This window comes from Stegastes partitus, unplaced genomic scaffold, assembly GCF_000690725.1.
Source record: "Stegastes partitus isolate 25-593 unplaced genomic scaffold, Stegastes_partitus-1.0.2 Scaffold704, whole genome shotgun sequence".
Classification (NCBI taxonomy): Eukaryota; Metazoa; Chordata; class Actinopteri; family Pomacentridae; genus Stegastes; species Stegastes partitus.
This window is the reverse complement of record NW_007578435.1, coordinates 226956-252858: the sequence shown is the minus strand read 5'-3', so window position 1 is coordinate 252858 and position 25903 is coordinate 226956. Positions and strand designations below refer to the sequence as shown.

Here is a 25903-nt window from a genome sequence, read left to right as displayed (position 1 = left end):
TGGACTCACCGACTGCAGGGAGGCTGTTTGCTGCTGCTGCTGCTGCTGCAACCACACGGCTGATGCTGCTGCCTTCTGCATCCTCGGAGATGTGAGCGGTCGATGTGCACAGTCACCCCGCTTCTGCACACAAAGCAGTGTCAAGCTGCACAGAAACACAACTGCATCCTGTCATCACATTCAAAATAAAAGCCCTGTGGAAAAACCCCAGAATAAACCAAAATATATTAAAATGTCACTGCGTATATTAATTGACAATAAACAGGTGACACAAAAAAAGCAAAAACCTATTTATTTATATTAATTGAACAACACTATTGCAAAAACATTAGCAAAAACCAACTGCAGAGACAAAAGATGGCCACAAAGATGTACAACATCACCGTGGCCTGTTTGTGTATCTCTGTGGTCTTTGTATGTCTCTTTGTCATCATGATGCTGCCACCTCCATGCTTCACATCATGATGCCGCCACCACCATGTTTCACATCATGATGTTGCCACCTCCATGCTTCACAGTGGGAATGGCATGCTTGTGATGATGTGCAGTGTTTGGTATTCACCAAACATCGCATCTAGTTTGATGGACCTAAAGCTCCATTTTGATCTCATCAGACCAAACAACCTTCTTCCAGTTGACTTCAGAGTCTCCCACATGTCTTCTGGTGAACTCTAGTCCAGATTTAATATGAGCTTTTCTCAACAGTGTCTTTCTCTTTGTCACTCTCCCATAAAGCTTTGATTGGTGAAGAACAGGCAACAGTTGTTCTATGAACACTCTCTCCCATCTCTGCTGCTGAATCTTGTAACTCCTTCAGAGGAGTCATAGGTGTCTTGGTGGTCTCCATCACTTGTCTCTTTCTTGCTCGGTTGCTCAGTCTTTGAGAACAACCTGCTCTCGGCAGATTTACACATGTTCCATATTTCTTAATTTCCTAAGGATGGATTTAACTGGACTTCAAGAGATGTTCAGTGACTTGGAAATTTTCTTGCATCATCTCTGATTTATGTTTTTCAGTTACCTTTTCACAGAGTTTCTTGGTGTCCTTTAGTCTTCATGGTGTAGTTCTATGCAGGATTCACAGTGACTGGACCTTCCAGATACAGGTGTCTTTATACTACAATCACTCAGACACATTCACTGCACTCAGATGATCTCCATTTCATTAACTGTGGAACTTCTAGCACCAACTGGCTGCACCTGAGTTGAACTGCGTGACTCTGACTTTCTATTTTCAATTATTGCCAATACTTTGTAGAAGCCTGTTTTCACTTTGACATGAGTGAGTCTTTCTTGTAAATTACTGTAGGTAAAACCAAATTAAATTGACTCTGATTCAATGTTAAAAAACAATAAAAGAAGGAAACTTTACAGAGGCATTATGGATGCAGTCATTTTAGAGTATTTTTACACCATTGCAGGCACTTTTAATGAACACTTCCAGCATGTCTATCATGTGTTTGTGACTGACTGTGAAGCCATTAGTGACTTCACATGACTAACAGCTACTCTCCTAAAAAACAGCATATTAGCACCTGAAACATCGCAGCAGCACCGTGGACTGTATCTGAAAAAATATGTTTTATTTAATAGTGACAGTAATGTAAAGTGTGTAATGTAAAGATCTGTAATGAAGTAAACCCGGCAGAAAAAGTGCTGAATTGTTTCACTTTGAGTATTGTCTAGTGTTTAATATGACAGCTCTTCTCTATTGTAAAAAAAAAAAAACAAACAGTCCAGTTATTGCTCTGCAGAAGGACATCATCCTACAGTAACATTGACTTTAATACCAAAAAAATAAACTATAAAGAGTCTGAATGCAGGTTCATAAAACTCGTTTCCCACAGTGACTGGATGCAGAAACAAAAGGCACAGAAGGTCTCAGCAGTTTCCATTTTCTTCTTCTTCTTCTATGGTTCTTTTCTCCAAACTTCTTCTCCCGAAATGAAGGTGGCTTTGACATTGAGGGCGTCATCGAGCAGAACCAGGTCTGTAGGACGGGTGACAGGTGGTTAAACACATCATCAATAAACATGATTAAAGGACACATTAGAACAGATAGGTCTAGGTGTTGAAATGAGTTATTATTGTTCTGGGAGTTTTCAGGTGGACTGCAGGACAAAAACAGCAGGAAGCAAGTCAACAGCGCAGAAACAAAGATGGAGGATTTGTAGTTCTGACCTGCATCACAGCCGTAGTCCAGCTTCCCCTTATTGTGGCTGATTCCCAGCAGCTGAGCAGGATGGAGGGAAGCAGCTTCCAGAGCTTCTTCTACACTGCAGCCTGGAAACAGCAACACAGTTCAGACTGAGGGAGGAAGAATCTGCAGCAGCAGCTGGACTGATGATGATGTTCTCACCTCAGCGCTAACCCGTGTTTCTTTGTGGTGTTTTTCAGCCTCTTTGCGGACATTTTGTGTCTCTATGTGGTTGTTTTTCACCTGCAGTTGAGGATTTTCAGGAATCTATCCTGTTCCAAACCTGATGTCATTCTACTAGCTGTCCTTGGGTTTGTTGAATCAAATTTTCCAGATAACTCTTAAAAAGTATTAAACCTTAACAGTGTATGTTCTGGTTGCACTGAGCTGCTCTGGAGGATGGAAGATAATCAGTGCAAGTTTTTACATAAAGTGTCCATAAACACCAGATCAGAGGCAAACTGACCTGAAGCCTGTTTGAAGTGCCTTACACACATGTCCATGGTGGCGATGCTGCCGCTGAGCGTCTTAGTGCCTGAAAATAGAAGTGGCATTAAAAAAGCAGGTTTATGGATTCAAAATAAGAAACTTTTTATATCTTCCACATGTCTGGATCATCACTTTTTATCTTGATTAATCATGTTTGTTCTCTCCTGCAGCATCACTTTAGGAAATAATGGACCTTGGCTTTGTTTCAACAATCTGAAAAGCTGCCAGCAGGTTTGTAAGCCATTTTTTCCCCCCAATATTACAATATATATCAACCATAACTGGTAAAAACAGAAACAATCATCAGACTTTCAGACGTTTCATGAACTGCTCATGTGTGACGTGTCGTCCCATCACAAAACCTGAAGCATGGTGGTGGCAGCAACACGACGTGGGGACGCTTAATGGCAGCAGAGTTCGGAAGGTTACCTCTAATTTATTAATTACAGCATCACTTCAGGCAACAATGAAGCTTGCTTTTGTTTTAACACCTTCTTGAAATCTCTGGTTAGAACAACAATCTAACGTACCGTGTGAAGTAAGACATTTTGAGATTTTAAAGCCACTGATAAATTCCTTTTTACTTTTATTTTTTTAATGTTTACAAGCAACTTTTGGACATTCAAATATATGCGTTGGTTGTCTGATATTGATACCTGAACTTACAGGTGGACAAAGTGTATTAACTTTTTTATTCAGCTTGTCTGTGGCTTCTTTCTGTAACATTAAAGTAAAGGATTTAATGGATAATTGCAATAATTGAGTTTTTTAATGTGGAAACTGAGACCTGCCACGTGAGCGTGGAGACCCTGGATCTCGATGACCTGCTGGCCCAGAGTGTGACGCCCCGGAGGAAGACCCATCGCTGTGATGGCATCCGTCACCAGAACCAAACCTGGAAACAACAAACAAACAAACAGTTGCTGTTATTAACAAAAACAGGTATTTTGATAAGTTACAACAGGAAAACAAGCTGCTGCATTAAATCCAACAGTAAAAAAAACAAAACAAAACCCCCAAATCAGATAAAAACTTCATATATTTCAAAGTATTCATCAGTGTCTGAAAAATTTCTGCACAATTGTCTCTGATTTACCTGGATTGTTTTATGCCATAAAATGTGGATATTTAAGAGGATATTCATGAAAATGTAGCATGATATATTAAATACTTTCTGTGATAAAAGTTTATAAAAAACTGCCCATCAACCCACATTAAGCATGTTTTTTTTAGGCTGTTTGAACGGCAATATCTCTGACACTAGTAAAGATAAATACCTGAAATTTTCGCTATTTTCCATCTATTGACATGAAAATATACTAGCAGATGGAAGGCACTAGCACATATAACAACATATAGACACCTACACACACCCCTATACACACCCTTGTTTTGTCAAACTTTCCACACATCAAAATCTCCTGATGTTTGAGGCCTCAAAAGCTGGTAAAATGTCGTCCAAAAAAAAATAAAAAATACAGAAACATGGATACATCCCTGTATATACACACTTACACAAACTTTCTGGTGACACAGCACCGACCTGGTTTGAGAAATGTGCACCTTTCTTTCATTTTTATGGGTCGCTTTTTTTTAAAAAAGCATAATGAAATAAAAATAAAAAAGTGTCCTCTGCTGGATCCATTCAGTCATTTAAATCTGCTGGAAACTACTCTGTCTGTCTCTTTACCAAATTTAATGGCTGTGGGAGTTCTACTTCTGGAGATATTGAACCCTTAAAATGACTTCACGGGTGTTTTTTGAGGGTGAAAATATAAGAATTCCCACATCTGATTCTTAAAATCCAGAAAATGGAGCAGATGTTAATGCACACAGGAATTTCCAGCTATATTCACCTGATTGGACACAGCAGCAGTGACCTTATGAGACAAAAGTATTGTGTGTCTGAACACAGATGAGTGCATCGCTCACTATTTTCCTACTGAAGACGAAACCCCTTAAAATTCCTCATAAACGTCTTCAATAAAGTTTCATTTCTGAGAGTCTCTAACGGATTCATCCACATTTGTTTCTCCAGGGAAGTTATTGAAGCTATCAGATGGCTGATTTCTTTATTGACCCACATTCTGAAGTTCTTGCTCAGAAACAGTCTGTTTTCCTGCAGGGTAAAGAAATCCCTTCTGGACTGAACACCATGTGTTGACTGCATCAATTATTAAGGGATTTTTTTTGTAGAAGTTTTAACTCATTGGCTTATATATTTTTTTTGGACATCTGCAGATTTACAGCAGACCTGTGTGATTAAACTGCTAGTTTATTAGTACTCTGCATGGAAATACAGTTAAATGTAATTAATGAACATATCTGTCAAGCAGATTCTCCGGCTCAGGTGTTATCGCTGTTGAAGTTTGCAGCAGTGCATTCTGGGAGCAGCCTGTTGAGAGTCTGTTGCTCTTCAATTGCAATTACGGTGAGGTCAAGGCCGTTTTATGCAAATCAGGGGCGTCCAGAGCGACTCGCCGCCTCCAGAAAACTCAGGAAACCCTCTGAACTCTCTGAGCAGCTCCTGACAGTCACATTTTTACTCACTGTGGCTCATTTTTCACTGTCAGATAAAGTACTGCACCTCCATGGAAACAGAACAACCATGAAGAAGGAGCGAGAACTCAGAAATGTCTTTGGTACAGTAAGACACAGTTAGAATGACAGAAATCAGAAAAAAAATCAACACATCCACAGATGTTACCAACACTGTTTTTACAGTTTTTGGCAGATAAATTGTCTCATTGTAGTGATAAAAAAAAAACAAGAAAACATATAATACTTTCAAAAACGCCAGCAGGTTTTGGGGTTGAGAGTAACAAGGTAATAAAGCTCCTTACATTTAAGGTTTCCAACTTTAACAATTCAGCCTTGTGAGGTACGATGTTTAAAATGAATGAATATATTTATTAATAGATGTCAGATGAAGACAGACTCAGCAACTGCCTGGCTTATTTATCGCCTTAAATGTCTTCAAAAACACATTACAGCCTTCAAAGAAGCCACCATATCGGTCTGGGTTTAAATGTGGGAGGAGACGAACCACAACTGAAAGGGCTTCTCCACCCAGGTGGGCGTAGGAAACACCAGTCGGTATTGTTGCACCACTACTATCCCTCCAGTGTTTGAAATAAAATTGGAAAAATGTCAAACACGTCCAGCAGAATAATAGAAAAAGCACCACAGACCTGAGGGATGAGCTCGGTGGGCGATTCGCAGCGCTGCAGGGTTGGTGTGGATCCCGTCAGCAATCATCCCATAATACACCGTCCGGCCTGCAGGAACCTGATCGCTGGTCAGCAGACCCACGATACCAGGGTCACGATGGTGGAACTGGACCGCACAGCACACACAGAAGGATAATAAAAAAAATAACAGTCAGAGATGAGCTACTGAACATTTGGTGCAGCACTTAGCAGCTAAAAAGCCACATTTTTTCCAAAAGAGGAGGTAGAGACCAAAAACGGAGCGAAAAGAGTAAATGTTGGACTCACCGGCAGCATGGCGTTGAACAGGTGAGTGATGAAGGAGGCTCCATGTTGAACAGCCTCCTCAGCCTGAGACAGGTTGGCCACCGAGTGACCTGCAGCAAACAATCCAACAACCTTTATTCCGACGGGTTAGGTCAATTTAAAGAGTTAGACAAAGCAGTTTCAAACAGAAAAATAAAACTATTTGAAACCAAACAAAATAAAAATGGCTTAATGTTATTTAAACAATACTATTACTACTACTACTACTACTACTACTTCTACTAGTAATAATAATAATAAAACCTTCAAAGAAATAAAAATTGCTTAAAATGAATAAGAGCAAAGAAAATTAATAAAATTAAGAAATCAAAAGTGCACATGAAAAAAATGGTTTATAATTAACAATAAAACCAATACTAATAATAATAATACAATGATGATGATGATGATGACTGAATAAATATATCATGAAAACAAAAAAATAATAATAATAAAAGAGCACATTTCAAATGGTTTGCAATTAATTAAAATAACAAGAAATACACATACATACATACATACATATGTATATATACATATATATATAATGTGACAATAAAATCAGAAAGCAATGATGATATTACGATGAATTATTAATGTTTTTGTTGTATATATTCTAATTATATTAAGAATAATGATAGACCTCAAAACAAATAAAAAATAGTTTCAAATTAAGAATAAAACCAATCAAATATTTATTATTATTAAAAAGTAAAGGAAGAAAACAGAACCAGCAGAAGGATTCGATCAGCAAATTTTTTCTAAATTTCAGGTGTAATGTTAAATTAATTTAAATAAGTAAATTACTACCATGCTGGTTTTGAGGGCAGCTGCTGTAAACCGAGCAGCTGCTGCCTCCTGTGTTCAGGTGAACTCACCTAAGGACACAGTGATGCCTCTCTGGCAAAGCTCCCTCACCACTGATTGGCTGTTGGCCAGCTCAGGAGCCAGTGTCACCATGGTAACATTGTCCAGGCTGCCATAGACCTCCATCAGGTCCTGGACCCCTCCGGACTGGAAGGTTCTGAGGTACTGTTCTGGGTGGGCTCCCTTCTTCTCAGCGCTGATGAACGGACCCTCCAGATGAAAACCTGCATGTTTACACAACACACTTTTAACACACAAATACTCTACAAATGTGGATTAATCCGCTGCTGAAAATAGACCCCAAAAACAGGACAGTTCAGGACGTCACCAATAAAATCAGACCACGTATTTGTGAGGTTTGTCTCCATTCCTGCAGAGTGGAAGTGAACACATTAACAGAGCAGCAAAGCAGAGATGTTTGATGAATTGTGGACATGAAGGTCGACTGTATGAACGTAAAGTAATTCAGTTAAAAGCTTCGTCTGCTTCTGACTTCATGAAAAAAACAACAGAAATGATCTTGTGAGTGTCTCCACAGTCTGCTTTAAAGGTCAACCATGATGCTAAATGTGATTCTTCATGTCTTTCAAAGATAAATATGTAAAGTTGTGTCTCCAGAACTGTGGTTCTCAACCTTTTTAATGTGACGTTCTCCCACAGACCTGTCAGACTGAGTAACTCCTTTATCATCATTCTTTTTCCTGCTGCTTCTTTTAGGAGATGTTTATGAATGTAAAAAAACACCACAACACTGAGGTTCATGTATGGACACGACAGTTATTCTATTCAGGGTTATTGGTGAGGTTCCATTGCAGTGATGGAGGATGTTACTACAATAAATAACACAACATATAACCAACCTGGTCTTTAACATACATTCACCAGGATGGAGACAGCTCTACAGTAGTCTGTTCTGTGTTCTTCTTCACATCTTACCAAGAACTCCAGCTCCATGCTGTCCTCCATTGTGAACTTTGACCTGAGGCAAAACCTACAACACACATGGTGATTACAGTTCAGATTTAATATGTAACAGCTGCACTTCACAGACACAAAGTCAGACAAAATGTGCATGTGTCTACTGAATGAATCAGTGCATCCAAACCTTGTGGTAGACAGCAGCAGGAGAAGTGACCAGAGTTGGACAGAAAGACGTCACTCCATGTTCAAGGATCTTTTTGGCCACAACAGAAACTCCACCACTGATGTCTTCAGACACCAGAGAGAAGTCGATGCCGTAACCCCCTGATGAACATAAAACACCAACTTTATGAACTACAAAGATGGAGTTTGTGATACTGAGGAAGGAGCAGAACACCTTAGAGAAACTGTGTGACTGTTAAACATCCTCAGATCAGTCTTTAAAATTCTCTGAAAGTAGCACAACCTGCGGAACGACATCTTATCAGCAGGCATGTTTGTTTGTGTGTGTATTGGAGCGTACCGTTGATCTGGACGTCTATAAATCCCGGGGCGATGATGCTGCCTTTACAGTCCACATGTTTGTCAGCGTAGCCCTGTTCATCGAAGAACAGTTTCTCTGGATTTAAAATTCTGCCTTCACGCACCCACAGGTCCTCTCTGCACACAGAGACACACACATACAAACACAAACACGCATACACAAAACCAGACACACAAACACATGCACACTGATATGACACATTCACAGACCACTAACAAACTTTAACCTTAACTTGACCTAGATGTAGCCAAACAGGAATAGCAATAATAATACAAAAAAGACAATATACTGTGATATATGTACCCAAAAACGTATAATATCATGTGAATCATTTCTCATGTTGTACACAGCCTCCTGAGCAGAGCTTGGTTTTTACCTCTGCAGCTTGTGGTCTTTCAGTATCCTGCAGTTGATGAACTGGGTGATTGGAGCATCTGACACTGATTTGTTGGACGGCATTTTGTTTTGTGTCTCTGCAAGCAAGTGGAGATGAAGCTGCTCACTGCTAACTTCACCCGCTCGGCTTCAGAATCTGTGAAGTAACGTTTAAAAAATGTTAAGGTTTTTAAAAATGTTTACATCCGGCCTGCAGTTGCCCTGTAGAGTCTTCAATAAGCAGATCAACATAATTTCTATTAGCAATTTTTTTTTAATAAGGACAAATAAATGTGAGCAAACATTAACAGTTGTGACATCTGCAGCTAACAGGAGCCAACAAAACCCAAAAGGAGCCCTTTGGCGCTGATAGAAGGTGACTGGAGCTAATATAAGTTTTCTGCAGCTACATGAGCTAACAGGTGCTATCAGAAGCTAATGGGAGCCAACAGGATTTTTGTGCAGCTATAGGGGCTAACAGGAGCCATTTGAAGGCTAACATTTAACAGGAGCTATTCACAGCTAACAGGAGCTAACAACAGGAGCTAACAAGAACCTTTAAGTGTCAACACAAACCAGTGGAGCTAGCAGGTTTTTTGTTTTGGTCATAGGAGCTAACAGGAGTCATCAGGAGCTAATGGTAGCTATCTGGAACTACCAAGAGCTAACAGTAGGTGACGTGAGCGATCTGGAGCTAAGACATGCTCCCTGGTGATAAGTGGCAGTAACTGGAGCTAAAAGGTGCTAGCAGGAGATAACCTCAGCTAACTTAAGTTTTCCTGGAGCTGAACAAAGCTAACATGAGGTTTCAGAAACTAAGTGGCACTAACTGGAGCTAAGAGAAGTTAATAAGAGCTACAAGAGCCAACAGGAGCAATCTGGAGCTAATAGGAGTTACCAGGATCCACTAGAGGCTAGCTGCAGCTAACAGTTGCTCACTGGAGCTAATAAAAGCTAACAGACTCCTTCAGGAACTAACAGGAACTATGTGGAGCTAATAGGTGCTACTAGCGGCAGTGGCTGCATGACAAGTTCAAAACTTATTCAGGAAACTTGTAGTTCACTGTTGTTGTTATCATTCATATTGGGTCAGTTTGCTGTGAGTTTTAGTTGGTGGTATTTTATTATTATGAAGTTAATTTTGTGTTCTTTTTAAAAACAGCCCACTGGTTTTTTGGCCTCTCTCTGATCTGTATGTTTTACTACTTTATTTTGGGTATCTTTGTGAAATTCTGAAAAAAAAGAAGGAAAAAGAAGAAACTGAACTTTATAAACTGGTTGGACAAACTGAGTGATTTAATGCAGGGAAGTATGCTCAGATCTTTGCACTTATGTACAAATATCACACTGCAAAAATACTCAATTAGAAGTAAAAGTTCTGCAGTTAGCATGTTGTTTAAGTTAAAGTACAGAAGCTAAGGCTGTAGAAAAACCACCAGTTTGAACACTATCTCTGGTAATGAAGATCCAAGAAGAGACATCCTGCAGGATAACAGATGAAGTCTTATCACTGTGGGTGCAGCAGCTGACTTTGACCTCTGATCTTCTTTCTGCTCTCAGTGTCTGATGTTGCAATAAAGACAGTGTCAGTTACCTGTCTGTCTTCTCCGAACTCCTGCAAACAATTGGGTCTCTGAGAGAAAATGCATGACACCAAACTCCATTCAGAAAACAGTCGATTTAAGGCGTACTCAGCTCTGACCTCCTTTACATACCTTTACAAGCAACGTCGTGAAAACTCAGAGAATCGGCAGAATCCAGGTGTCAACTCGGCATGTATTCAATCCACAGTGCTACACTTATTATAATAGAAAATTAACTTGTCAAACCGTCAGCACGACGCTCCACCGCCTCCAAAACACTGAAGAAAGTTACATTAAAACGCTGTATTTTTTAATCGAGTACGGAAGCTGTGCATTCCCTGCAGCTATCTTTTTTTTCCAAAGCAGCGTTTTACGGCTTTAGTTCGTCTGGTTGATGATCCAGAAAAAGAGTTGAGCTGTCAGAACAGAAACAGAGGAAACGGGTGGAGTCATGTGACTGAGCTGCAGGTCAGCTGATCAAAATAAGCGTCTGCTGACACAGCAAGAAGTCTGAACGGTCACAGCTGATAAGTAGCATTTACGAGCCAACACCTCTGATCGTGGCAATGTGTGATACAAAACGAAACAGAAAGTAGAACAAAAAGGTGGAACATCTGTGTACTAAAGTGAAGTATAGCTTCATAGAGAAAAGGTTTATAAACTGTGACTCATGGGAGACCTAAACCACCTGAAATAATAGAAGTAAAATTAAAATAAATTGTTTTTTAATTGCAAATAAAAAGAGAAACAAATACATAGAAGAAATATCTATGTGTAAATATAAACAGTAAATATAAAAAGAAATATATAAATGAAGAAATACATGTGTAAATATAAAAAAGATTTTTTAGAAGTGTAAATAAAAAAATGGAGAGGAAATATCTATATCTAAAGAGACATAAATACAACAACCGTTGAGTATGTAAATGTAATAAGAAATCAGTAAAAGAACAAATAAATAAATGTGTGAATAAGAGATAAACAAAAAAAATCCTATTCTTTGCTCCTTGAAGAGCTGAATAACTGAATTAGCTGAATAACAAAAACAACAGTAAAGTGTAAGAGATAAATAAAAATATAAATGTTAAAAAATGATAGAAAAAGAAATAAACTGATCATTTTGGAGAAAAGCTTACAGTACATTATATGATATATAGATATGTAGTGACTCCTCAGGGTGCTCAGACCCGCTCTGTTGTGTAATTAAACGCATTTCCAACCCTGTCCAGAGGAGGGAGCTAAAATACTACATTTGCCCCATAAACACAGACCTCACTGGACTTCTACTCCTTTACTGAGCTGTTTGAACTTTCTGATGGGAGTCTATCCCAGCTGACTCAGGCTGAAGGCAGGAGACACCCTGGACAGGTCACCAGTCTATCACAGGGCTACACTTAGAGACAGACAACCAAGCACACTCACATTCACACCTACGGACAATTTAGAATCACCAATTAACCTCAACATGTTTCTGGACTGTGTGGGAGGGAGCCGAAGAACCCAGCTCTCATGCTGCACAGGGAGAACATGCAAATTCCACGCGCAAAGATCCCAGGCGTCCTCACCAGGAAGTGAACCGGGGATCTTCTTGCTGCAAGGCGCCGGAGCGAACCACCGTGCAGCCCACCAAAAAGATACACAAAACAATAACAAAGAAACACAAAATGAGCTCAAAGACACAAAAAGTGACTGTTTAGAGAAAAAACAACAAAGATGACACACTCAAAATGCCTCCGTGCTTCACTGTCAGGACAATGCATCCACTGTGGTGGTCCTGGTCAGGTTCATACCAAACATGCTGGAGTCCATCTGAGCCCAATTTATCCTGGTCTCAGCCCACCAAGAAATGTTCTTCCAACGTTTCATGTAGTTTAGGGATAATCTACAAGTTTGTATTAAACAGAAGGCATGTCTTTTTTTTGGTTGCTGTCCATCAAATTGATGTTATAGAATGTCATCTACACTGTCTGAACTTCACTGAAACTTTAATTTCCATTAAAGTCTGAAGCAGCTGCTGTCTGTCTTTCACAGCTCGGTTATGGAAGCAGTTCACTGTCTGTGGAGTCATTTTAGGAGGACGACCACTGCAGCTCTGATTAGCGATACTATGGCTCCTTCTATAGCTCCTGATAACTAGTGACACTGTGTTTCACTGATTTTCAGTTGGTCCTCCTGTATTCTCCTCCACCTTTGTGAAGTCTGACAATCAGATTTTTCCGATCCAATTCTTTTCCATGTGGAGCCACGATGCAAGCATGCATAGAGACAGAGAACATAGATAAAAACTGAGACAGTTCTAATGTTCACGGCTCATTGTAGAACCATGATGATGCCGTGAGGATGATCGAAAATCACAGGTGGACTCAGTTTACTTTCAGTCACAGCTGGATTCACTTTGGTTGCACAGTTTGGGGCCTGATCTGTTGTTGTTGTTGTTGTTGTTGTTGTTCATAAGTAAGTTTATAGGTAGAAACAACATGATGCATCTATAAATGTCATCTCCCCAACACCTTCTGCACTCACCCAGCCACATAACATCACACTCTAACCTCTGTGCTTCACTGTCAGGACGATGCATTCACTGTGGCAGTGCTGTCATTGTGTCTTTCTATTTTGGACATTTTAATGCATTTTTGGTCAGTTTTCTCTTTTCTTTTGGACATTTTGCTGTAATTGTATATCTTGTTTTCGATATTTGAGATTTCTTTTGGTGTTATTCATCATACTTTCGACATTTGAATGTTTTTTTGTTCATTTTTCATTTTATTTTGGTTATTTTGTCTTACGTTGTACATTTTTGGTCATATTCCCGTCCTTGTGCCACCTGAGCTGTGAGGTGAGCCACTTGGTGTTAAAGTAAAACTCTAGCTGAGCCACACTACCAGAGATCGTCCCTCCTCCCCTGCAGCTCCAGCCCCCTCCTCATTCCTGAAAGTCAACAATAAAGCAGGTTTCCAGTAAGCCGGATACCTCCCCACGTCCTGCCCATCCCCATGGAGACCACTACGAGGGCCTGCAGGCCAAACCGGGCCACCCGTGAGCCGAGAGGAGCCTTAATTTACTGAATATGGATCAAAATGTGAATCCAGTGTAAAGTGTTTCCTCAGAGAAAAGCCTTGGCAGCCGCTGAGCTGCGTGTTTGGTTGTAGAGCTCTGGGATATTTTACGGCGTTGCTCTTTTGTGAGTCGTGACGTCAGCGTTCCTCTGAGTGACACAGTAGCTTTGTTTCTGAGTCGCCACATCTCATTCACGGCCGCTTAACTCCTGAGTCGAGCTCCTGATTCCTTAATCCGCTGCTTTTTAAGGCTGTTTGTCTGCTCGGCTCAGAGGCCACGAAGCTGCTTTTTGTCAACTGTTGACTTTAAAACATGCAGAGTGGCTGATGCAGAGGAGGGGCTGCCGAGCAAGGTCACGGTAAAGGTCGGTGGAGGGGGCAGAGGACGCCACGAAGACGGGAAGGAGTTAAATACATTAACCCACATAAAAGTTTAGGCATTTTAAGTCTTGTTTGCATCTTGTGACTTATTTTGTTCATTTTAACTCTGGTTTGGCTAATTTTTTATGTTATTTTGCTCATTTAGAGTGTCTTTTTGCTCATTTTGTGACTTATTTTGACAATTTTAGGTGATGTTTTGCTCATTTTGAGTGTCCCTTTTGTCACTTTGCGTCTTATTTTGGATATTTTTGGGTCTTATTTTGGTCATTTTGTGTTTTATTTTGTTCATTTGAATTCTTGTTTGGGTCATTTGGGATTGTATTTTGGACATTTAAGTCTTGTTTTGGTCATTTTAAATGTCCTTTTTGGTCACTTGCATTTCCTTCTGGTTGCTATTATTATTATTTTGTGTGTATTTGTGTCATTTTTCGTGTTTTTAGGGTCATTTTGTGTTTCTCTGTGGTTGTTTAGACTTTGTTTGTGGTCAATTTGTGTCTCATTGTAACTATTTTTCATCTCTTTGTGTCTCTCTTGTCTCCTGACCAGAACTACCAGAGTGAATGCGTAGTCCTGACAATGAAGCATGGAGGTGGCCAGGTTTTGAACATTTTTAATGTCTTTAAGTCATTTGGAGTGTCTTTTTAGTCATTTTGTGTCTTTTCTTGACATTTGAAGTGACTTTTTGGTCATTTTGCACCTTGTTTTGGACATTTTTTGTGTATCTTTGGTCACGTCCATCACTGTCTGGTTGTGACTATCATTCTGGTCATTTTGTCTCTCTTTGGCATCATCTTCATCTTCTGTTAGACACCTGCAGTGAGTCGATTCCTCCCTGACCAAGCTGAAGTTTGTTTTTCAGAGAGATGCTCCATCCTCTGGTTTGCAGGATTCATGCTGCAGCAGGACAAACTCGCCTCAGAGCTTCGACCTATAAGCCAACTGAACTTTCCTCCACACGGCACTCTGTGAAGGTTCGAGGACCTCTGTTGTCACGGTTACAACAATAAACACTTCCTAGACACTTGTGCTGATCCAGTCAGGAGCTCGGTAAACAGCTGGAAGTCTGGATTAGCTGAGGAGGTGTTGAAGCTGACAGCAGATTTAGCAGATTAGTGCTGCAGCAGAATCAGGTGATGGAGTCCTCAGTGAGTCTCTGTTTGCTAATCGATTCAGCTTTTTCCCACCAAGACGTGTTTACAAACCATCCAGAGGTGATCATCTGCACGACTCTGATCTGAACTCTGGAACCAGGCTGAGAGGAAACATAGGTTTGGACATTCTGAGTGTCGTTTTGGTCATTTTGCATCATATTTTGACCATTTTAAGCGTCCTTATGGGTATTCTGAGTTTCCTTCTGGTTATTTTGGGTCTTGTTTTGAATATTTTGTGTCCTTTCGGCCATTTAGGGTCTTGTTGTGGTCATTTTTAGTGTCTTTGTTAATTTTAGATCTTGTTTTGGTCATTTTGTTGCATTTTGGGTCATTTTAAGCATCCCTTGGTCATTTTTTGTTGTTTTAATGGTTATTTTACATCTTGTTTTGCACCTAACTTTGGACATGTTCAGTGAAAATGTGTGATTTTAAGCTTAGATTTGGTTAATTTTCCCAAGGTCACAGATTGGTGACAAAATAAAATAAAATAAAAAGAACAGGCCAAAACTGTGCATAAAATCCACATCAAAAATCTGTGTTTTTACGGTAATTATTTTGAAACTGGGAAAATCTGTCAAATGTTTAAAGAATACTATTTTTTTTTAAATCCTTAATTACATGATTTTTCTTTCAAATAACAGCAAATTTCTGATATTTTTGCTGGTTTAAATGTGTAATTTTATGGTCAAATGTTATACTTTTTTCCCCTTTGATTTTAATGGATATTATCTGCAACTGTTTAAAATGTAGATTTTTTTTTTTTCCAGTGTATTAAATAGATATTAAATACAACATTGACTAAAGCTCGGCCTGTGCAGAGGGTCAAAAGCTGAATTCTTCTGGAAAACTCTGGAAGCGTCTCCTGACCGATGGGGGAGGTGGGGGGAGTTTAACAAGGAGTAAATGCAGGAGGAGGATGGATGGGGGGGAGGAGGGTGACGCTTCTTTCTCCTCCCCCGACCCTCCACTGCTGTCTGTTTGCATTCCTCTCAGTTAATAAGTGTTTGTCTGATCCCTGGCGGGGGGGTGAAGATCAGGAATCACCCGGCTGTGATGCTCACAGTTAACTTCAGTATCTGACAAACAGCAGCCGGCTCACGCTGAAGCCGATCATCTGCTTCCTGGTGCTGAAGCTGCATTAACTTTATAAACAGCAGCTTGTTCACTGATGCTCTACAGCAGGGTTATAATCTGTTTCCTGGTGCTGAGATGTTTCCTGCAGTCAATCATTGGTCCGCTGCAGCAGTTATTAGTTCACATATTAAACCTGCAGCTGCAGCTTCAATCCTCAGTTTGGAAAAGTCAGACCAAAGGAAAACTGCGCTTCACACCTGCACCGAAAACAGAAACGCTTTTAATTGAACTTTGTGTAAAACTTTCTGTTATTTTACAGTTTTTCACAGTTTTGTTACATTGCAGGTAATATGTAGTAAAATACCAGAGAAAAAAAATATTTATATGCTAGCACTAAAAAATAATTACAAGTTAACCCCGTACAAACTAATATAGTCATAATCCAACTCTAGTGAATGTATCTTCTCACAGTAAAATGTAGAAATGCATGTTTTATAAAACCTTTTCTACACCTCCCATGGATTCATGCTCTACCAAAACTCACTTTTCTTAGCTCTGAGGAGGTTTTATGAGCGTAAAACGTAAAAGTTCATAATAAAAAGAATAAAAACTGACCTTATTTGGGGTCTTTGACATTGAGACAAACTGACTTTAGCTTCATCAGCTCAACAGGAGAAACTTTAGAGAAACAGACGGAAGTGAAATCAGACAGCTGGAGGAGGAACGAAGCAGAAAGACAAACAGCTAAAGAGAGACGACAGGTGTTTACTGAGAGCTGACAGGTGAGACAGGTGAGCTGAGATTCAGGGCTGCTGATTGGAGGAGGAGCTGCAGGTGAGCTGGTCAGGAGAGGGAAGGCAGGAGGGAGCGTGAGGACGTCTGGTGATGGATGAAAACCAAATGAACACACCAAGTTTATTTTTTCTACATTTTAAATCATTCCTGGAGGAGATCTGTACACTGATTGTTGGTGCTTGTTTGTTAAATTAAAGTTTCTATCAACGCTAACGTTAGCCACATTAGCCGCACAACCTGCTCACACCAAGGGTTCTCTACTATTGTTGTGGGAACATTACCATCAATAACAATAGTAACCCACTGGGTGTTCAGTTCCTCAGATGCTGGAAGTGCATGAAGACTCTTGTGTTCACTCGTGTAGCCAGCAGCACAACATTTGGAGAGTTTTACTGGTGGCTCAGACATCAGGTTTCAAGTGAATCTGGATCAATTTTGAGTGATTTTGGACACATTTCGAGTCAGTTTGAACATGTTTTAAGTAGTTTTAAAACAGTTTTGAGTCATTTTGGATACATTTTGAGTCAGCTTGCACATCCATCTATTATCTATACACTGCTTAATCCTCACTAGGGTCATGGGGGGCTGGAGTCTATCCCAGCTGACTCAGGGTGAAGGCAGGAGACACCCTGGACAGGTCACCAGTCTATCACAGGGCTACACTTAGAGACAGACAACCAAGCACACTCACATTCACACCTGCGGACAATTTAGAGTCACCAATTAACCTCAACATGTTTTTGGACTGTGTGGGAGGAAGCTGGAGAACCCGGAGAGAACCCACGCTGCACGGGGAGAACATACAAACTCCACGCAGACAGATCCCGGGTGTCCTCACCGGGACACAAACCGGCGAGCTTCTTGCTGCGAGGCAACGGTGCTAACCACCGAGCTACCTTGCAGCCCCAGTTTGAACATGTTTTGAGTAATTGGAAACACGCTTTGAGTCATTTTAAAGGAGGTTTGAGTCATTTCGAGTTCTATTAAACAATTTTTGAGTTGTTTTGAAGGAGTTTTGACTCGTTTCGAACAAGTTTCGTGTCATTTTCAACAAATTTTGAGTCAGTTTGAACACCTTTTGTGCAGTTTTGAACAAACCCGAGTGCATAAAGACTCTTATGTTCACTCTGGCAGCCAACAGCAGAACATTTGGTGAGTTTTGCTGGTGGCTCAGACATTTTAGAATCAGCAGAAAGGTGTGATCTGAACAGAACATTTTCTTTAGAACATTATTAGAACTTGTAGGTAGTTAGTAGTAGTTGTTAGCTGTTAAAGAACGCTGCCAGAAACAGCGACTGCGAGCTGTTTGGGAAACGTCGTGTCTCATCCGTCAGTGTTGATGATGCAGACAGAACAACAGAGCAGCAGTGTTTGCTGGGGGGGAACCACCGGCTGTGAAGTTTGGACCGACCCGACCGGGTGGACGCGAGGGAGGCTTTGTGGCCGCCGTCGCCACGGCAGCTCACCTATTGATGGTAGAGTCTAAGAAATGTAAAGCAGCAGCGTCTCAAAGCTTCCCTCCGCTGTGAAACAAACAAAGACATAAAGAAATCAAATTAAAGTCTGGAAAGCAGCGAGTAAAGAGCGGGAATGGGAGAAAGTATCCTCTGTGGCAGATGCTTATGAGCAGCGCCAAACGCTGAGCTGGAATCCGATGGGGAAAAAGAAAGAGTCGGTAAAAAGACGGAGCGAGGTGGACGGCCTTGTTCTGCTATTTTCTGCTCTCTTTGAGTCGGTCCAAGTCCAGCAGGCGGCTCAGCATTCAGAGGCAGGTCTGGACTCGCCCGGCCGAGGTCAAACTGTGGCCTCCAACACGCCAACCCGCCTCGACCCGCCTCCAGACGCCAGACGCTCTGGTTCTGTTTGTTTTCAGTCCTCTCCAGCCTCCACAGGTAATAAACTCAGCAGCTTTCTGCAGGTTTCAGGTAACGAACTGCTGCTGCACTGTAAAAAAAAAAATCAATGTTGTCTCACAGTGTAGCTGGAATTACATGGAATACTTAGTGTTATGTTACAGGTCTTGCCTGTTTTGTTATATATGAGAGAATAAAAAAGGTTTGAATTTACGTTTACTGAAAAAAGAAACAAGCCAAAATTGTCCAAGTTAAAAATGTGTAATCTCACAAATAGTCATTTTAATAAAATGTTTTACATCTCTTTCTTTTTTACAATGTATGACCATAAAATGACACTATTTACTGCATTTTAATCTAAAAATCAAGTTATTTTTACAGATATTTGCCGTTATTTTCCTTTTTTTTATACAGTTTTGGAGCGTTCCACTGTTTAATAATGTATTGTTTAGGATCCTTCCTGCCAGATATTTCAAATCAAAGTTGTGGTTGTTTGTTTGTTGTTGTTTTGTTTGGTTTTACAGGATACTTTTACAGTGTGCTGCACACCTTCAGTGTCAGTGTCACACCGTAACTAGGCCGTTGGTGTATGTTACCGAAGCCAAAAAGTCAAGCGCCTCTTTTTCTTCAGAGTTTATGCAACGACCTGCGAACCTGTGAGTCTGTTAAACTTTTATTTTTCTGCTGCATCATTGCAAAAGAAGCTCAGCTGAAGGAAACAAAGCACAGAGCTGGTGTGAAATGTCGCAGACAGCCATGTAAACTGAGAGTATGTTTGGTAACCGACGCTGGTGTTTAGAGAGCATTGTTCTGTCACTGCAGTGACTCACCTTTACGTTACCTGGACAGCACGACACTGCAGAGGAGACAACAACAAGGAACAACATGTGAAACACTGAAACGCTGATAAGAGGACAAAGTCTTACACTGTACAAGTAAAGGTCAATCACTTCTTATACAAAATGTGGAAAATCAAAGAATAAAAATGTTTTATGGGCAGAGCTGGTTTTCTGATTCCACAGCCTTCAAATTCAGTATTTTCAGCCTTTAAAGTAGACAGTACCCCCAAACACTCATGAAAGTACTTACCACCTTGGGATGTTTTCTATTATTGCTTTTCTAACCCGAGTCAAGGTTAATTTAATTTTCAGTTGTTTTTTTTAAAAATGAGAATTTCCAGAAAGCCTTTTTCAAGCGCAGCCTTAAATTCTCAGTTAATTTGAAATCTGGGTTCTGACTCGTCCACTCCAGAACATTCACCTCGGTGTCCTTAAACCAACTTTAAACCGGTTCGTTGTCTTGCTGGAAAACAAATCTTCTCCCAAGTCACAGTTCTGTCACAGACTGCATCAGGTTGTCCTCCAGGATTTCTCTATACTTTGCTGCATTCATTTTACTCTCTACCTTTACAAGCCTTCCAGGACCTGCTGCTGATGAGAAGCATTCTCACATCATGATGCTGCCACCTCCATGCTTCACAGTGGGGATGGTGTGTTGGTGATGATGTGCAGTGTTTGGTGTTCACCAAAGAAAGCGTCTAGCCTGATAGACAAAAAGCTCAGTTTTGGTATCATCAGACCAAAGAACCTTCTTCCAGTTGACTTCAGAGTCTCCCACATGTCTTCTGATGAACTCTAGTCCAGATTTAATATGAGCTTCTTTTTAACAGCGTCTTTCTCTTTGTCACTCTCCCATGAAGCTTTGACTGATGAAGAACAAGTAACAGTTGTATTAACGGTTTCTCCCATCTCAGCTTCTAACACCTTCAGATTAGTCATCGGTGTCTTGTTGGCTTCTGTCACTCGTCTCTTTCTTGCTCGATCACAACCTGCTTTACACATGTACTATAGCCCCCTTTTTCATTCATTGACATTACTTTGTAAAAATCTGATTTCACTCTGATATGAAAGAGCCATTTTTGTAAACTCCTGTCCAAAAATCCAAATTAAACTGATCATGATTCAGTGTTGAAAAGCAATAAAATTTCCAAGGGGGTCAGTACCTTTTATAGACACTATAATGTGGAAGCAAAGCTGAAGGACGCAATGTTAGCATAAAGACACAACAGGAAATACAAAAGAATGGCATAAATTGGAATTAAGAACAGTTTCAGACAGTACCAAAGGTTATTCTGTCGTCTTTAAACACCTTTAACACCAAGTTTATTTGCTTTAACTCCCATCTGTCCCTTCCCTTAACCTTCATAACAAATTAAAACCACTGAATGTAATGTGGCAATTTGTAAAATCCGTCCGGTGCAGCTCCTCTGAACCCCCTCGGTCCGTCAGGTCACAGTGTTTTTCCTTCAGTTAAGTTTTTTTTTACTGGTTCCTCCACAAACAGTGTTGTCATGTCGGCCCGGTGCTGCTTCATTCTTCCCTGTGAAGCACCTACAAAGACCCGGCGATGAATAAACTGAACCTCCCACTGTTTCCCTGCTATTGTCTCAGTGTTGTTACACCGAGTGCGCTGCTGCTGCTGAGCTGTGATGGATGTCAGATTACCCTCCGCCTGACAAAGAAGCAACACACAACACACACATGCAGGCAAACACACATTCGTCCTGGACATCCTGCATACAAAGACCCGACAGCACAAACACGTCCATATGGCACAAACACAACAGTCGGATTTTAGAGTTAAAATCATTTTGTATGCAACATCTCGTGCACAGCAACTCAACTTTAAAGCAGTTTTGTTTTTTTTTTGCTTTTGTGTCTGCCTTTTAATCCTCATGTTCCCAATTTAAAATCTAGATTTGATAGATTTTTACTTCTACTTTTGGGAATATTATAGTAAAAAAAACTTCTTTAATGGCATTCAATCCATCCTTTTATAGTCGTGGCTGCTACCTTTTGGTCCTTATTGTTGTCTGAGGTAGTTTGGCAGCACCTGTACTGAAACTCCTTGTTCTTAATTTCAATTTAAAGTCCCTTAAAATGTTAGACTCCACACCAGATGTGCCTCTTTACAAGCCTCTCCACATCAATCTAACAATAAACCTGCGTTCATTTAGTTTTCAGTGCATTTTTAAATATACTGCAGTTCAACTTTAAAGCAAATTTTCCTTTTGGAGCCCCAGTACATCTGATATTTACTGCACCTTGTACACTTGTTGGACTTCTTGCATCCTAATGTCGCATCTAGACTTTATCATCATCAAGCTCTGCAGAAGCCTGATAACGATCCTGATCATTTGAATCAGGTGTGTTGGCAGAGGGAAACATCTAAAACATGCAGGACCGTGGCCCTCGAGGACCAGGATTGGAGACCCCTGATGTAGAGCATTTCTTTCCATGATCGTCTAACAAATTATCTGTAATTGTAAACACTTAATTAATTCATTAAACTGTTTCATTACCATTTTTCATTCCTTAATATACATAATTTTTCTTTTAAATGAGGGCAACGATCTGTGATTTAAAAAAAGTAAAAAAAAAAAAAAAAAGATAAAGTCAAATGTGATAAAAGAGCAACTTGACATTTATGAAAATACAGACTTTTGATGTGGACATTATTGATAATGTCAATAAGTATTTATCTTTTTAAGAAAACAGGAAGATTCTGTCAAATTACTGTAAATTGTTTTTAAAAATTTCAGTTATTTATTTTATTTTTTTTACAGTGTTAAGTTGATATATTGGCACTTCTATATAAATAAAGGATGTTTCTGGTGGTGCAGTTTGAGGATTTGTTCTGCGAAGCTTCACTGTGGAGAACTTTCACAGAACCTCCAGCGCAATAAATCTGAGGCTCCATCCAGCCTCTGCTCAGCCCTGATCAGCCCCAGTAAGACCAGTAACAGACCCTCACCCTCCTCACCCTCCTCCCAGCCTACATGACAATAGTAGCAGCAGTTACCCAGGAAACAAGTCTTTCATTAGCTGTGTGATAAAAAAGATGTATTCCTCCGTCCGCTGGTTCATGTCTTCAGATAAGCTCCCGGCAGATCCAGTCTGTAGCGCAGAGGAATACCAGTGGAGTCGTGGGGCAACAGGACTGATACCTTCATCAGCTTCAGCTCAAGTCTGGATCTGAGTTATCTGCCTGAACTTTAACACAGTGTGCAGCCACGTGAATTATCTCCAGAACAACATCTCAGCTCAGCAACAGAATAAAACAGGATTATATCATTCAAAGCTTGTCTCTTTTTTTTTTTTCTCTCAGATGTTTTAAACCTAAAACTTTGTTGAATTTAATGTAAAGTTTGGATTTAACATGAAAATTCTGCAGTTTTAAACTTTAAATTTTGCTGCTTCAAACTAAAGAATACAATCAGAAGAAGAATCACTGAATAAAACATGTCCAAATATGAAGTAAAGGCACAACAAGTGAAAATCCTGCTATTGTATTATCAGAATCATCCTTCCAAAGCTCACAGCAGTGGCACGTTCCTGCAAATGGCTGCATCATCATCCGGCCACGTCAGGTGTTGGCGTTTAGCACTTTCAGTTCGCAGCGTTTCTGGGTTGGAACAAGCGGCGAGGGTTAGCGTTTCACCTGGAGGCTCCTCTTACCTGCAGCCGTCAGCGGGGCCAGCCAATAATACCTGCATCAGGTTACCGAGGCCTCTCATCTGACCGGCCTGCCGCATTATAATTATGAGCCCTGCAATCCAGCTGGAGCTCCACGTCCAGCAGGTATTAACCGTCCAGGGGGCCTGCAGGGGGAAACGTCAGCTCTCCTTTCCAGGAAAACAGCGCTCAGGCTGGGCATGAAGACGCAGCATCCTGGCCTTCCAGCGGAGTGTTGGGTGTCCATCATACGGAGGTGTAGCGTTACAGCGCCGTATCTGTGGCCTTCATCTACGAGCCGTCATTACCTCATCAGTGACCACGGAGGGCCTGTCTGTTCACGACCTCGGGGGGACGCTGCCTTCTTAAATTCGACGTATTTGCATTTGATTACTGCGTCCATTCATGCGACTCTCTGAACGCAAGCCACCGTCTAATCTGCTGCAGGGTCAGTTAGAGACGGTGTGGTCTACGGCCGGGCAGACAGGCGGTGATATATGGGGCCGTGGGACACTTGTCCCTGTTAGACCCCACACCGACCCAATGAAGGGCCACAGATCCAAGCGCCATGAAGAACAAGAGTCTGACTGAGCGCAGACAAAGGCCTGAAAGAGACACCCAGCCACCCCCTGCTACTATTACCATCCAGGCCTGATCACAGCGAAGCCCCACAGAGATGAGCAGGAAAAGACCGGCGTAAATCAAGAACACTAAAGCAGAGCGAGGTGGGGGAGGAGACAGCGAGCAGAGCAAAACAAGACACCATGTAGCAGCAACGCATATGCTACCGGCGCTAACATGCCGGTTGTTAGCAGGTGCCGCCATCTGAGTTCAGCCTGTTAGCATGCTGACTTTTTCTGAAGGGATTGTCATTAGATTTCCAGATGTTTGGTCAAAAACTCAAGTTCTTGATGAATTAAAATGTCAATTGTTACCATTTAATCCTCATTGGAACATGAATGCCTGAACCAAATGTCAAAGCAATCCAGACAGTCGTTTTTGAGTTATTTTAACAAAAATAAAAAAGAGTAGACCAATGCCTGAACAGAATTTTAAACCAATCCAATGACTCGAAATACTTCAATGAACAAGGTTAAAGGTTTGAAATTTGCTTGTGGCTCTACAGGAATAGTGAGAGATAACTGGTAATTATCTCTAGTAATTGAAGGTCATCAAGGTTACCGAATCTAAGTCCAAGATATTCCACTCTGAAGGCCGGACATCATCATCATCAAGGTTGGACTAGAGCAGGGGTGTCCAATCCTGGTCCTTGAGGGCCACAATCCTGCATGTCAAGCTCTGCAGAAGCCTGATAATGATCCTGATCATTTGAATCAGGTGTGTTGGAAGAGGGAAACATCTAAAACATGCAGGATTGTGGCCCTCGAGGACCAGGATTGCCCACCCCTGGGCTAGAGGGAAGAAAAAAAGAACCACCAGTGTGAGGATTTAATCATCTGGGGACCATAAATATCTGTATGAAATGTAATCCAATAGTGCTCGAGACATTTCTATTTTGAAAAATCCCCACCAAAGTCAAGGACCCATCCTCAAGGGACCATGAATGAATTTTCAGAACTTAATGTCACTCCACTGAGTAGACGTAAACATACCTTACTGAATAAATGAAAATGAAAAATTAGACCTGCTTGTGGCACTACGGGAAACGTGAGGTTATCCTCTGGGCATCCTGAATATCCAAATGAAATTTAATTCCAAGATAGTCCACTTTGAACAAAAAACATCAGCATCATCAGGGTTGAACTAGAGCACAGGATCAACAAAGTCATTAGGCTTTAGTCATCCATAAATGTTGATATAAAATTTGATGGCAATTGAGAAATTTCAATTTTTAAAAATGACCACCAAAGTCAGCAAAGTCCATCCTCAAGGGATCACGAATAATGCCAATCCATTGAGTGGACACTAAAGCCAAGATCAATAGTCATTTAAACTGGGCACCATGAATATCTGACCCAAATTGCATGCCAATCCATTCAAAAGCTGTCAAGATGTTTAACTCTAAACTACAGACATCAACATCATAGTTGGGCTAGAGACTAAAGCACAGGATCACATTTGGATTAAACATCTGGGAACCATGAACATCTGAACCAAATGTCATAGCAATCCAGACAATAAGTGTTGAGGTATTTCAGTAAAAAACAAAACAAAAACTGAGGAAAAGTCACTATAGGTCATTAGGATTCAGCCGAAGTCTTATGAATGTCTTTTTAAAAACTGACCTGCTTATGGTGCTGCAGGAAAAGATGAAGGATCATTAAAAATAATTGAAGTTCCTCTGGGAACAATTAATAACTGGCCCAACTGTCATTGGAACTCCATTAAATAGTTGGAGAGGTATTTAAATAGAAAAAATAAAATAAAAATTAAGCTGAGGAAAAGTCTGAAAATCACCAGAATCAATGTGATTCACCCTCTTGGGACCATGAATGTAGCTACAGAATCTTGAGTCAACCCCCTAAATAAATGCACATATATTTTACTGAATGAGTGAAAAATGTTTTCCTGATTGTAGTGCTCGGGGACAAAGTCCCAGAATCACTGAAGTCATTCATGTTTATCCT

The 25903-nt window shown here is 40.6% G+C and overlaps 1 protein-coding gene across 1 annotated transcript; it reads right to left on the bottom strand.

Annotated features, from left to right (window-relative positions):
• Positions 1-1394: 1394 nt before the first annotated feature.
• amdhd2 (amidohydrolase domain containing 2) lies at positions 1395-10930 on the bottom strand. Its single transcript, XM_008290942.1, has 12 exons — positions 10624-10930; positions 8910-9065; positions 8513-8649; positions 8174-8313; positions 8005-8059; positions 7080-7292; positions 6184-6272; positions 5878-6022; positions 3474-3581; positions 2664-2732; positions 2182-2283; positions 1395-1990 (listed from the first exon to the last, which is right to left on the bottom strand). Exons 2-12 carry the CDS (start codon positions 8990-8992, stop codon positions 1911-1913), a joined length of 1221 nt encoding a protein of 406 aa, XP_008289164.1. The 5' UTR covers positions 8993-9065; positions 10624-10930; the 3' UTR covers positions 1395-1910.
• Positions 10931-25903: the final 14973 nt, after the last annotated feature.

Coding starts and splice junctions, on each gene's coding strand:
- amdhd2 (XM_008290942.1), bottom strand. CDS start 8,992: ATGCCGTCCAACAAATCAGTGTCAGATGCTCCAATCACCCAGTTCATC. Junction 3,582..5,877: donor CCACCGAGCTCATCCCTCAG/GTCTGTGGTGCT, acceptor TGTTGTTTCCAG/GTTTGGTTCTGGTGACGGAT. Junction 2,284..2,663: donor GCACTTCAAACAGGCTTCAG/GTCAGTTTGCCT, acceptor TGCTGTTTCCAG/GCTGCAGTGTAGAAGAAGCT.